This window comes from Botrytis cinerea, chromosome 2 (genome assembly GCF_000143535.2).
Source record: "Botrytis cinerea B05.10 chromosome 2, complete sequence".
NCBI lineage: Eukaryota > Fungi > Ascomycota > Leotiomycetes > Helotiales > Sclerotiniaceae > Botrytis > Botrytis cinerea.
This window is the reverse complement of record NC_037311.1, coordinates 3,233,778-3,247,974: the sequence shown is the minus strand read 5'-3', so window position 1 is coordinate 3,247,974 and position 14,197 is coordinate 3,233,778. Positions and strand designations below refer to the sequence as shown.

The 14,197-nt window shown below is 42.9% G+C and overlaps 3 protein-coding genes across 4 annotated transcripts; 1 reads left to right on the top strand and 2 right to left on the bottom strand.

Moving 5' to 3' along the window:
• Positions 1-1,508: 1,508 nt before the first annotated feature.
• On the bottom strand, positions 1,509-2,921 carry Bctsr3. Its single transcript, XM_001554283.2, has one exon. It carries the CDS (start codon positions 2,791-2,793, stop codon positions 1,594-1,596), a length of 1,200 nt encoding a protein of 399 aa, XP_001554333.1. The 5' UTR covers positions 2,794-2,921; the 3' UTR covers positions 1,509-1,593.
• Positions 2,922-2,967: 46 nt separating this feature from the next.
• BCIN_02g09160 (hypothetical protein) lies at positions 2,968-5,610 on the top strand. Its single transcript, XM_024691634.1, has 4 exons — positions 2,968-3,632; positions 3,693-4,371; positions 4,420-4,985; positions 5,041-5,610. Exons 1-4 carry the CDS (start codon positions 3,087-3,089, stop codon positions 5,239-5,241), a joined length of 1,992 nt encoding a protein of 663 aa, XP_024547405.1. The 5' UTR covers positions 2,968-3,086; the 3' UTR covers positions 5,242-5,610.
• Positions 5,611-6,615: 1,005 nt separating this feature from the next.
• BCIN_02g09140 (hypothetical protein) lies at positions 6,616-13,052 on the bottom strand. 2 transcript variants are annotated; one of them, XM_024691633.1, is made up of 7 exons: positions 12,926-13,052; positions 12,733-12,862; positions 12,235-12,633; positions 11,602-12,174; positions 11,516-11,552; positions 10,319-11,248; positions 6,616-10,264 (listed from the first exon to the last, which is right to left on the bottom strand). In XM_024691633.1, the coding sequence occupies exons 2-7, from the start codon at positions 12,733-12,735 to the stop codon at positions 7,524-7,526; spliced, it is 4,683 nt and encodes a 1,560-aa protein (XP_024547404.1). In that variant the 5' UTR covers positions 12,736-12,862; positions 12,926-13,052; the 3' UTR covers positions 6,616-7,523. The 2 variants fall into 2 exon arrangements, with proteins under 2 accessions (XP_024547404.1, XP_024547403.1); XM_024691632.1 differs by lacking the exons at positions 6,616-10,264; positions 10,319-11,248 and having other exon boundaries at positions 11,282-11,552.
• Between the last annotated feature and the right edge of the window lie 1,145 nt (positions 13,053-14,197).

Here is a 14,197-nt window from a genome sequence, read left to right as displayed (position 1 = left end):
GTTGGACTTCGAAATGCTGGAACTGGATAGTCTTTTAAACGCTGAAGATATGGTTGCACCAATTATGAGCGCAGCAATTATGAGAAGGGAGTTACTTAAAATATGTGGTTAAAGTGGGAAGAAAACGAGGAAGAAAGAAATTGGTAAGAATTCGAACATTTTTACATTTGGGAAACATTTAAGGCTTTGGGGTTACTGATAGATTAGACTTTTAGTGTCGGTACATGATGTGATGATCTTGGGTCCGGTTGAAATAGGAGAGCTCGTTTAAATTAGGCTAAACCATTTTAGGTCTACCGTCTCTTCTGGCGTACCACTAGATCATTCTAAAGTGTTTCTAATTACAATTTTGGGGGATAATTTTTTGTTGGATATGTTATGGGGTAATCTGAGTTGTATCATTCTCGTCTGGGACCACTCTTGTAAGGGAAAATTTTGACATCGTTGAATTTATACATGCCTGTCACTTGATCATCGAATGTTCAATTCGGAATTTATGTCCGTATAATCAAGACCACATTGAAACGTTTTACGACCAAATAACATGTAAATCACTAGCTAACTACATAATTTGTGAGCGGGATTGAATATATTTCAATATTCCAGCCTGCAAAGTGAATTCTGATCTTCAGCTTTGGATCAAACATCGAGCTACTGGAATCAGCATACTATGGATCTCGGTCAATGTTCTATCAATTACTTCAATCAATTACTTCCATGTTAAGCCAGAACAATTAAGGCTGCAGAATAAGATGCGAAGTGCTATGCCTGCTCATTCCAAGCCGAAGGGGTGGATCCAAAGGAATTTTGAAGGTCGAGAAGCAAAGTTAGTAATCATTTGTAGTGACACAAGCATGTGGATTATTTGTTACACTAAGACTATGTGATTCCTATTTCTCTATTGACGAGAATGCATGCCGAAAGGGACATTGAAAACTTCGTTTTGCTCCGCAGTAGTGTTGATGTGACAAGACTTTCGACACCGGTGACCGCGTATCACATTGAAACAGTATTCAATGCCTACACAAAGCTATACTTTAACAACTAGTTCTCCTAACAATGGTGTTTGGGAAATAACGGCCTTGATTTGGAGGAGATTGTCGTCATTACCATAATCTCTGAAACCTATAACAATTTAATGAATGTCTGTCCAGGTCTCTATGATTTCCTCATAACAATTGAGAGGATGTAAACCTCACAAACTTTTAAGGGGTATTGTTAGTTCTTGCAGGTTGCACGGGACTTCTCTGAACCAATCAGTCTTTTTTTTCTTCAATCATACTATTTAAGATGATCCATATGTAGCGAAATTTATAATATCTGAGAGACAGCGAGAAAATCATTATACCGAGGTTTCTACGGACCATTTTGTATGGCGTAGAGTCTCTGTACTACTCAATCATATGGTTATATGGTGATATTATATGGCAACATAAAGACATAAAAGTGATTGTACAATAGAGCTGTGATAATAATATCAATTGGAATAATCATAACAATTGGGACACTGATATCAATTAGGATAAGTATAAGGCCTCACAAGGGGGAGAGTTTTAAATATATTTAATTTGTGATAAAGCTATCACTTCTTAGCTACCACTTCTTTGGTGCACCAACGACCGTCCTCAAAAATGTAGCACTAGCAATGGTTGGAGATACGGTCTTGGCTTTCTCTTTAGCTATTATACCTGTCCTATCGGTGACAGGAGTAGCATCAATGATATTGTCAAATTCATCATCTTCTCCATTATCCGAATCCGCTTCGACTTCAGAATCTTCCTTCAATGGTACTGGTCTCGAAATCTTTTCTGGTGCAGCTTTTTGATTGCCATTTTGTGGGTTGGCAAATGGTTTGGATGCGAGGACTCTTCGTCGTAGTTCTGCCATTTCCTCTTCATCGTCCTCATCATCTGAAATGGCGAAAGGATCCTTATCTTCATCCTCCTCCTCCTCATCTTCGGGTAAGGGTTTCTTCTTTGGTTGTTCTTTACCGAGATAGATTCCATCGACTTCGTCATCACTATCTTTTCCCTCTTCATCTTCTTCATCTTCATCCTCATCCTCATCTTCCGAACTTTCAGGTAATCTGTGATTCGTATTTCCACTCTTCCAGATATCATCTTCACCATCCGCGCCACCTTCTCTACTCTCTTTATATTCTCTCTCTAATTTCTCCATCCAAACTTCCTGGGCCTTCTTTATCTCCGCTTCGTCTTTGCATGCTGCATATCTCTTTAACAGACTGGAGTTAATATCTAAGAATGATCTTCCGTAGTTGAATGGTTCCAATATTTGTTCTGCCCAATCCTCGAACCCACATATATAGAACGCAGCTCCCAAAGCTTCCACACAATTTAGCCTCCAAGGTTTGCCATAATTGACTGAGTTCGCAGCAACGAGATATGGTAATAATCTCTCACACTTTCCACCTATCTTAGCCCAAGGAACTTCTGCTGTACGAGCCCATGAACATTCCACAACTGCCGCACCGAACTGTTGCATAATTTCACGATCTGCCGGGGATATTGTAGCTTTCGCATTTGGAGATATAATAACACCTTGATGTTTCTGACCGACATGTAACTCTCGCATAAGATTAAGCTTCATAAGTTTCTTTCCGGAACATCGTTTTGGATCGCAGTGACCAAGATCCCAACATGCAGCTTTGAATGGAGGGCGAGAAGAGCGGGGTTGTGATTCATCGTCGGAGTTGTTGCGCGGACCTCGAGTTCGTGGAGGATTACTATATTTCTTGCCTCGAGAAGAGAAGTTATCTTTCTTATGTCGAACCATGGTGTAAGTGTGTGGATTAACTTTAATATGTGGCGATTTATTTACAAAAGAGAAAGTAAATGTATGATGTGATATAAAAATCGAGGTGGGGAGCCAAGAATCGTTCCAGCCTTGCGAATAGTGATGACTAAGCACCCTCTCATCATTCCAAAGTCCAATCGTGTCCACCCCACTGAGCTCATTACAACGCTCTATCGCGCCGCATCAGCTCATCGACGAAGTTCTTACAACCAACTCTCTTTTTTGCAATCCATAATCATTCCGCTTGGTAACATAGGAGAATATACCTCCAAATGGAGGCAGCTTCCGCAAGAATGGCGGCACGAGACCGGTTCTCTATGATGGGAGACCCAGGACCTTCCGCTCTCCAACGATATATCCAGCAAGCTTGTTCCCCTGAAAATTACGAGCCAAATCTTGCTATGAACCTCGAAATTTCCGACCTTATAAACTCGAAAAAGGGAAATGCGCCACGGGAAGCAGCTATTGCAATTGTCAATTATATTAATCATCGCAACCCAAATGTTGCGATACTAGCACTTGTCTTGTTAGACATTTGTGTGAAAAATTGTGGTTATCCATTTCATTTGCAAATTAGCACAAAAGAGTTTCTGAATGAATTGGTGAGGAGGTTTCCGGAACGACCACCTATCAGGCCGAGTAAAGTCCAAATGAAGATCTTGGAAGCTATCGAAGAATGGAGGGGAACGATATGTCAGACTTCGAGGTACAAGGAGGATTTAGGTTTCATTAGGGATATGCATAGGTTGTTAAGTTACAAAGGTTATGTATTCCCGGAAGTCAGAGTGGAGGATGCTGCGGTACTCAACCCAAGTGATGTAAGTTTAATGATGGATCTGGATACGGGATACTTCGATGGGAAACTGACAATATCACAGAATTTAAAATCCGCCGAAGAAATGGAGGAAGAAGAAAAGGCGGCACAATCTGCGAAATTGCAAGAACTAATTCGTCGCGGAGGTCCCGAAGATTTGCAAGAAGCCAACAGGTTAATGAAAATTATGGCTGGATACGATACGAGATCGAAAACGGATTACCGAGCCAAAGCAGCAGAAGAAGTGGGAAAAGTACAACAGAAAGCGAGATTACTAGAAGAACGTTTGGAAGAATTCAAGCCTGGAGATGTAATGACGGAGGGCGATGTTTACGAGGAACTTGCGTCAGCTCTACAAAGTGCTCATCCCAAAATACAGAAGATGTGTGAAGAGGAATCGGATGATCATGAAGCTGTCGCAAAGCTTCTAGAAATTAATGATAGTATCCATCGTACTGTGGAGCGATATAAGTTGATGAAGAAGGGTGATGTGGATGCAGCTTCGAAGATTGCCAAGGGCACCCTTGGTACTAGTACAGGGGTTAGCAAGAATTCCGCAAATGAACTTTCCTTGATTGATTTTGATGGAGAGCCGGAGACCAATGGAAGTTCATCTACGAGTAATGCTCCAGCAAGCACATCTCAACCAGGTGATTTGGAAAATGACTTATTGGGGTTGTCTATGGGAGATTCCTCGTACAGTCAAGAGGGTGGTATATCCCTTGGATTTGGGAATAATACTAGTGAGTTGTCCAAATATGCTTCAATTTCTCCATTTTAACAAGCTTTAGATATTCCTGGTCCTGCATTAATGTCTTCAACAACTGAAAATAGTACTGCCAGAGGGCCAACGCCAACTAGATCTCCGGTACCTTCAAATTTACCTGTGAAACCCGATTACTCTGCGTTCTCTGCATTTGGCTCACAGCCACCTTCAAAACCTGTTACTCCACAACCATCCCTCTTTCAACAGCAACAACAGCAACAACAAGCTGCAGCAGCGAGACCTCCCCCGTCAAACATTGATCCATTCGCTGCTCTTACATCCCCATCAAGACAATCTACCCCTCAACAATCCGGCTCGATTTTCGATTTTGCGAATCCTAAACCCCCAGTATCACACGCAGCAAATGCCCCAGCTCCTGTGACGGATGATGATGAATGGGCATTTTCCTCTGCCCTACCCGAGGGTCTTCCATCTACCAACGATTTAACCATTAGTAATACCAACGTCAAAATATCATTAAACGCTACCCGCGAGCCTACTACACCTGATGTCATCACTTTGTCAATTGCATTCTCAAATAATTCAAATGAATCCATATCTGATTTAACATTTCAAGCCGCAGTCACAAAGGTAACGTTTTTCTATCTATCTTCAGTGTAATCTAGAGATACTAACACTATGAAAGGGTTATACACTCCGACTTCAACCTCAAAGCGGACGGAGGCTTAATCCTCACCAAGAATCGGGCATTACCCAAAAAATTTACCTTCAAGGTGTGGAACACGGGAAGGGTGATCAGGTGAAGATGAGATGGAAGTGTTCGTACAAACTTGGTGCTCAAAATTCTAACGAGCAGGGTGAAATTGCGAGCTTAGGAATTTCTTGATGTTGATGAAAATGACAGTTGTGATGAAAGCTGGTATCAAGGAGTTGAACTAGGACAGGATGTTAGGAATTATAGGTCATGGGTGTCGGAACGTATGTTTAGAGGTACGAAAGTTCAAACGATTTAGTTCACGTGAAGGAGCACATTACAATACATGAAGGTTACGGGTATCTGGCCATGGCCAATATCAATTAATTTCAAATTCAAATTACTAAAATGCTATTTGGCTACTTGAAGCGTAAAAGTTGATGGGCGATTCATTTTGTTTGGGCATATTTATGCAGTGCAGCTCCAACTCATATATATATACACTTCAATATAGTCAATTCAACGATAATCAGGATTCAAGCATGATCAATTCATTCTCCAAAGTAATTTCTTCGCCCGTTTCTTAAATACCTTTGGATGTATTTGAAGAGTCTGGATCTTTCGAGCAGCTGCAACTTGGTAGGGAAATGTTGAGACTTGGATCTCTGGGTTGGAGCATTGAATTGATGTCTCATGGTGGAAAATGAGATCGAATACTTGCTGTGATGTCAATTTATCTTCTATTTGATTATCAATAGATTAGTTCTACAAACACGGCGTCATACATGCTGGTGAAAATCTGCAAATGTGAGTATCTATTCGATTGATAAAGGAATAATCTAAAATTGCGATTCATGTTTAGTTCTTTTAGCATCCCGAGAATTGGACTGCAACGAGTACCGCCCTGTGGTATTCATATACCGTAATCTTTACTTGAGTCTCACGTAGTTTGATCGTGGACATAGGCCATAGGGCATCACAGTGTCGAATCTAGGCTCAAGCTTTTGAATTCAAAGATGGCTTGATGGACGGAGGAATCAAATTTATTTGACATTGTGCCTGGATAGTGTTTTTGAACGTTCTTCCGGACTGCGGTCAGTCTATTCCACGATTTTGTGTGTGAAATTCTGGAGATACGATTAGTTATCGCATTTGTGAATTCGTTGTTTGGTTGGTTCGAGAATTGGATCACTTTTGATGTTTAAAAAGAAATTAGACACTTTGAACTTTCTGATGATGGATGCAGTTCAGATTATTATTAGACACCCAGATTATGGTCACAGATAGTCGTTTGTTTATTCGAGGGGCTCAAGAGTGGTAGATTTATTATTACTGAATTATCATTACTTTCTATGAAGTTATTTGACTTTCAAATTGCATGCTCGTGAATTACAATAACTCGCATGAATGTAGAGTCCCAATTTCCTTTCATATATCTATAATACAATATCCGAATGACGATTTGTTTTGCAATCTCGATGAAACTCAACGAATTGAATAGGATTCTATTATACTACTGCGCCTGTAAAGATCCCTCGCGTAACCTCTTCTTTGGAAGTATAAGTATGATTTTTATTGATTTAGACGAAAGTCTCTAGTTACTCGTTTTTGTAAACTTGGATTAATTAGTTAATAACTAATCCAAATTAGAGATACTATATTCATTCTCTTAACTAATCCTAATACCTACTTAATCCCAATCCCATTCCAGCCATTACATCTTCCTCCTCTCATATTCCCATTCCTATTCCATTTAATCCTAACACCTAATCTAATCTAATATACAAATCAAAATCAAAATCAAAAATCCGTACACATACATACAGACTTATTAGAACTCAGAACTCAGAACTTGAAATCCACAAACAGATAATGATACATTCGTACATCTCTCTCTCTCTCTCTTTCTCTGTCTCATTAAATCTACAAGAAAAGAAAAAAAGAAAAAAGGGAATACATATTAATATAATATTAATATCAATATCCCAGGGTATCATACAAATTCTTCATACTTTATACACTGACAATATTCACTCACTCATTCATCTTCCTTTTCTTTTTCCTCTTCCTCTTCCCCTATTGCATCCATCACCAACTCTCTATTTCTCTCGTAACTTTCGCGCCCAGCCATGCTATGCTATCCCATGCTATCCCATACCAAGCTATACACATCCAGCCCAATCCTTCTTTTCCATATCATTACCATTCGTTAATTAAATCCATAATCTCCCTGCTCTCCGCTCTCCGCTATCTTTATCTTCATAAATGTGTACATCTCTGTACATGTAAACCCATGCTTCCCTTCTTTATCTCGGGTTCCTTTGTGGTATATGATACATCCTGTGCCATCCATGCCATGCCTTTCTCCGAAACTCCATTTGATAGAATATAATAATATCGAAGCAATACAACACAAGAAGAAGAAGAAGAAGACACAACCCTCAACCCCCAACTAAACCCATCAACCAATCCATCTACCGACTTCTACTCCTCCTCTCTCCATACCACCCCCTCCCATCTCCCCTCACCCCTCCCCCATCCCCTCCCGTCCGAATCCCCAAACCCGTCTCCCCAAATTCAATCACATTCCCATTCCATCTCTCTCCACTAAAATCCCTCCGCGGCTGCAGCCTTGCCGTTCCCAAATCTCCAAATTCGACGACTCTCCCCCCACCAACTACCAATCCTCCACTCCCACTACTCCCACCTCTCGTCATTGGCGGGGCTTGTAGTTCTGCCTCTATTATTCCCCTTAAATTTCCATTTCCATTTCCATTTACAAATCCCTCCCCACCCAACTCAGGACTCGGATAAATAAAACTCAAATCCCTCCCCCCCACTCTCCTCTCCTCACCCTGCCCCAAATATCCCATCTGACTCCCTCCCATCCCCATCCTCGGACTGAAATTCGGCGCCAACGGATTAAAAGTCCTCGGAATCCTCGCTTGCGACGAAACAAATTGATTCTGTCCCTGTCTCTGCAAATCTCTTTCTCTTTCTTGATTTTCATACAAAATTCGAGCTTCATCAACCACAGCCGTCCGCGCAAAAGACAATCTCGGACTTTTTCTTACCATTCCTCGTTCTCGATCTTGAGGGGCGTGGTTTAGATAGTGAGTTGAAGAAATTTGATAGCCTATCTGTGGACTCATAGCAGGCGCGCTAACTCGAGGAGAAAAGGGAAGTTGGGGTAGGGGTTCTGTTTCCGCGAGAGATGTACGTCTGGTTTTTAATGCAGAGTTAGAGGCAGAGCAAGGACGAGCGACGGGTCGGGGAAGAGAAATTGTGGAGTGAGTTGATTGGCCGGATGGATTGCGAGAGAGGGGTTGAGAAGTATAACCTGATTCTTGGGGGGAGGTACGGGCAGTTGTTATACTTGTTGTGTCGGAGTGGGAGAATTCAGGACGACCTGGGTAATATGTTGAAGGGTTAGGTCGATACTGAGAAGGAAGAAGATTGGGTGAGGAGATTGATTGAAATTGAGTTGGCCGAAGTAGATGGGGACTCTGAAGATTACCTTGATGGGGAATTGGATTATGCATCGAGCCATGTAATGAATTGGGATAAGATTGTGAATCCCAACTCGGATAATCATGTGGTAGGTCCCTCTTTAATGATGGTGATAATGATGTGTATGGTATTGAAGATCTCGTTATAGGGGGTGGACCTGTCATGATCGGAAATATAGTTTCAAAAGGATTTGGTATTGGTTTGAAACTATCTTGACTGTCATTCGTGATTGGCGTATCATACATGTTTGCAGCATACGGTTGTCGATAATACAAATCCGGTGTATGGGGATATGGTGGCATACGAGTATAAGGTACTTGCGGTGGTGGTGGCTGAGACTCTGTATCATGAGGAATACGTTGTAAAGCAGCAACAGCTGTTGTTGGCTCTGGGAACCCAAGGTTTGATGTCGTATCACTAAAGTTTTCTTCAGTGCCATGTCTTGAAGCTGTATCTCTCGTCGGACCAGAAACAGCCGATGCATAAGTTGGAGTCCTAGTGATAAGGTTGGTCTCTGTCAATTTATGCGTAGGTGCTCTTCGATTTTGAATTGGGCCACCTCCTCGAACTGGGGGTGGACTCGATTTACTGATATGAGCGAGTGCTACTCTAGCACTTGATTGACCAGACAAAGTACCACGAGATTGTGGTCGAATAGCAGGCTGTTGTAATTCACCATGTGCTGTGACACTAGTCACGCGTGGATCAGAAAACCCCCCAGGAGTCATCGAACGAAATGAGTCCGCACGATTACGATATTTCCGTGATTCCTGAGCACGAATAGTTCTATGAAGGTTAAGCTTTGGAGCTGTAACCTTTGGACGTCGAGGCTTAACAACTTCCCATGGACCTCCAGGACTTTCAGGTGAACCAGCTGGAGGCGCCGAAGGCTTTGGTGGCTGTAGTGTCATGGTAGAACCTTCCAATTCACTATCGTATCCAGTGTCTTCTTTGGGTAGCTGAGGTGGAAATCGAATTTGTTTTATATCTTCCACCTGTTGAAGAAAATCCGGATCATGAACAAGACTTGTAGGGGATTCGATGTGAGGCCCAAGAACCCAAGGAGAACCATCAGAAAACTTATCCGCAGGTGTTTCCGCATCGGCACCAGTATCAGACGAACTACCCGTACGATCAAAGATTGAAGTTTGGAATGCTTCCGGTTGACCTCCAGCAATTACGTGAGAAGATTCCGGAGTGCGCCGTTGAATTTCACTTCTAATTGTAGTTAATATTTCATCCAACATAATGTACGTCGTATCTGGATCCAAAGTCTCTTTTTTGTGATGCTTAATATATTCCTTCTTGTGTCTCTCCAGATGACTTTGAAGTCTCATGCCATGGATTTCATAGAGTCGATAATCCTCGACAAGACCAGTGCGCGTCCTTTGTGTGATACGATCGTTTGCTTGTTCGAATGAGTAGCAAAAAACCGAAATGGCTCGATCAAGCCACATTGGTAATTCTTTTTTCGCGTGTAAAGTATCCACAAAAAATCCTTGGACGACACTATGCAGCCTGATAACATCAATATCATCCGACAACAAGTCTCTGCTACCTTTTGAAGTTTGAGAAGAGACGAGTGAGGCTTCGTGTTCATTCCGGTCTATTAAAGCGAACTTGTTCAATACTTTGAAGGTGTTATTCAATGACCTACCCGTAATAGGCTCGCTTGCTCTAATAGGAACATCGAGTGCATCCAAACCTAATGATAATGTTAATATATATATAGAGAACGATGTACGTATTATACACTTACCTAGTGCAATCATCTCAACCGGAAGATGTTGACTGAAGAAGCACAAGATACGTATCAGATTGAGCGTTTCATAAGCGCCCAGCTTTTCCAATTGTTCAACCACAGATGTGAAAGCCTGAAGTTCCCTCAAACCCTTGGGCGCCGATGCATAAGATCTAGCATATTTTGCAAGTGGTTCATCTGTAGCTTTCAAACGTTGAGCAACGACATGAATAACTACAGGTAAGAATTGCATTGCTTGAACCAATTCCATGGAATGCCTGAGATCATCTTGAACATACGGCTCCCTCTTGTTTAGCTCTCGTAATAAAAGGTGTTGAGCTTCTCTTGCCGAAAGTGCTGGTAATTTCAAAACCTGCGGATTCATAAAATGATGATCGCCACTGACAGACTTCTCCGTTGATGTATAGATGATACTGGTGTTGATACTATCGGGAATGAATCTTCGTAAGCTATCATCAAAGTGCATACCGTCCAATATCAAAAGCCAATGATGTCGATGATTTAACCACTTTTTGACCAGTTTAATAAATTGATCCGGATTGTCGAGAACTTTTGGATCTTCATTAACCATCGAAGGTTTCAAAGCTGCCTTTCTTGCAATCTGCCAAAATCCTGCTGTGATTTCCTGTTTACTTTTCGCTCGAATCCAGAAAACACCACCGGGAAATTCGTGTCTATATTCGAATGCATACTGTCGGGCCAAATGAGTCTTGCCACCACCAGGCATACTTTGAATCAAAACAGCACATGAACCTTGAGATCGTCTCTGTTCATCAAATAGCATCTTGTGCATTTCAGCCAACTCTTCTCGTCGACCAACAAATATGGAATTGGGACGAAATCCAGGTGGTTTGATAAAATACTCTGCACTATCGTCTGTCATATCGGGCTCAAAACTTGCAATAGTTTGTACTGAATTCGATAAATCTACGGAACCAACAAATCAGCTTCCGCCAACAATATAAAAAAGCAAAACGCAAAGCTCCCATGACCAAAGAAAATATTAAAAGAAAACATCAATGTCAACGCCCGAGGTACAGATCACAAAGAACTTTGGCGATCAACTCCAACGATCCGCCATTACAAAATCTTCCTCCTCAACTTCCGACACCTCATAATCAAAAATAGGTCTTGCTCGTGGAGACTCAGTCAACACAGGTTGTGGAAGACTCGAAGAGCTACCATGGTACATACCCTGTGGTTGTTGTGGCGTTCCAGGCGCTAAAGTTGGCTACGAATTTGTTAGTGAATTTCCGGGGCCAAGATCATAGAGGGCGTACATCTCCGAATTGTCCTCTAAGCTCTCTGATTTGAGCTTCTGTTTCGTCGGCTCGTTTCTTTTTTTCATGTCGCCAGCGAGCACGAACTATTGGAGATGCTTCCAAAGCCCATGTCTTAATTTTGGTGGAGACATTCATGTAACCTGGAGCTCTTTTGCTTTCATATTTGCACATGCCGCTGTGTGTAGCCTCAATACCAAAGTAGGAGACATCTGGAAGTAGAGGACTGGCGGAAGTTTGATCAACAATAAAAGCTTTCGTTCCTTTGAAATCCGTCTTCAAACTTTCATGTGCCATGCAAATCTTGAAGCGTTGATAAATGTCGAGAAAATGAAGATTGATGTTTGCAAGCGTCTCATTATTTGTCGTCAAAGTTTTGATGAGAATCGATTCCGAGTCCATGGCTTTCTTTGGCATTAAAGCCGACACCATTCCTTGGAAAATCAATCCCCATTTCGCCGGATCAGCACCCGTATGAGGAGTACCGAGAAATATGATACCGAACGTCGAGACTGCGATGGAACGAATCTCGTCATTACTCTTTCCTTGATAATCGTGGGAAATCTCTAGTGCCTGAGAGACGCATAAGCTTTAATAAAATTGTGGGGGAGGGGAGGTATTGGTGTCACTTACTCGTTTTACCAAGATGCCACCCAAGCTGTGGGCAACCCAAATGATTGGATTTTCTTCGGCCTCTTCACTCTTCCTCTCTAGCGCCAAGCTGGAAACCAAACTTTGTGCATGTTCATGTATTCTGTCGTGCGAGGCGGATTTCTCTGCAAAGGCTACCACATCCGCATTGTATCCATAGACGAGTATGCGAACCTTTGCAGATTTGTTTGGATCTTTGGAGCTGAAGGTAACTGGGAGGAGAGCCGTGGGCCAGAATATGCCATTCTTCGCAGTCCACGTATGCTGTGGGTGACCGTTCAATCCATGGACCAGTACGATATCTACTTCAGCTTGGGGATGTGCATAGACTTCGGTGACTTCGAAGCGATTGATTTCATTGGGGTTTATAGCGGATCCATCCTGCCAGAGCACCAAATCAGCCGAAGAAGCCCAAGATCCCTGCTGGTCCCTTACAGACGGGGAGAATGATGGAATCTGGGGAAGAGATTGTTTACTTACCATGTCGAGAACTTCGTTGGCCCGCGATGAAGCTCGAGTTCACTGGCTGCGTATATAAGCATGAAAGAGTGAAGACTTATATAGACGAATGAAGGATGGAATCACAAAAGCAAGTAAGGTGTCATGAAGACTGTGGAAAGTAAGCCTGCGGACGCAAAGCATCGGAGACGTCTGCCTGACTCGATTGACGTACCCAGGGCATATACGACCTCGGTGTATATGAATATAACTGTACCCGTGAAGATTGTGGCACGCGCTAATGGAGGTTGGGGTGTTAGTCACACGGGGGAAGAAAAGTATATAAGACGCCACAAGAGCAAAGATTATTGGGTTTGAGACATGATTGAAGCAATGCCGTAATAGATATCTCCAAGAGGATGTGTATTTTGCGTGGTGCGAAGGGGTGTGAAGAGGGCGCGAAGCTGGATGATGGTGGGATGGATGTGAAAACATTTTGAGGATTATTGCAGTCAGCTGGCGACATGGGGGATGCGAGACTGGGGTGTCGGATTAGAGTAGCGGGCTAGGGTTATATATGGAAGCGGAATAGTTTTCTGGGGCGTCATGTCATCAGAATCATCAGTAGGGCTGCCGGTGGCTATGAAATGGATTTGACGCGTCGTAATAGGATAAAAGCGTTAAAGCGTTCAAGGGGTGAAGGGGTGAAGGGGTGAAGCGGTTCATCGAGTTATGATTAAGAGACTAAAACGATTGAGGAACTTCCCATTCCCCTTCCCCTTCCCCTTCCCCTTCCCCTTCCCCTTCCCCTTCCCCTTCCCCTTCCCCTTCCCCTTCCCCTTCCCCCTCCCCTTCCCCTCCCACATCTCATGGTTTGTATTTCCACCACCTCCTCCTCCTCCTCCTTGCAAACGTCCCTCCCCAATCATGTTCCCTTGCTATCCCCATTCGCAAACCGTCCTCGCCATCTCCCAACTTTAACTCTAAAAATGGCGAATGTGGTGGACAGGATGAGAGACGCTTGTAGGGATTGATTACGGGTACGGGCAGGGACATCCAATCCTAGCGATGCTTTGTCTGCGGGATGGCGCCGTCATTGCCAGCATCCGACCAGTGTCAGCGCCAGCGTCAGCGTCAGCATTACTGTGCGGATCTATTTGTGTTAGCACCAGGGGAACTTGGGGATGCACAATTGAGATTGGGAGTGGTCTTGATAATTTTTACAAAAGTTTGAAGACGTGAGTGATTGTTCATTTGATGCTCCATTTACTCCAGACATCTCCCACAGCCAGCATCATACATGAACCCCCCTCACCTACAAGAACGCAAATGCAAGATGGAGAGCAGCCTAAACGTGCCATCAAAACTGCCAATGACATCACACAAACCACGCAAATCATTCCTTCCTACGCGCAGCACTGCCAGATGCGCAACGACGTCGTCAAATGCCAGACACATGCCGACTCCAACCTCGTAGCGGATACGTATCGCTACGGACCGTCCATTC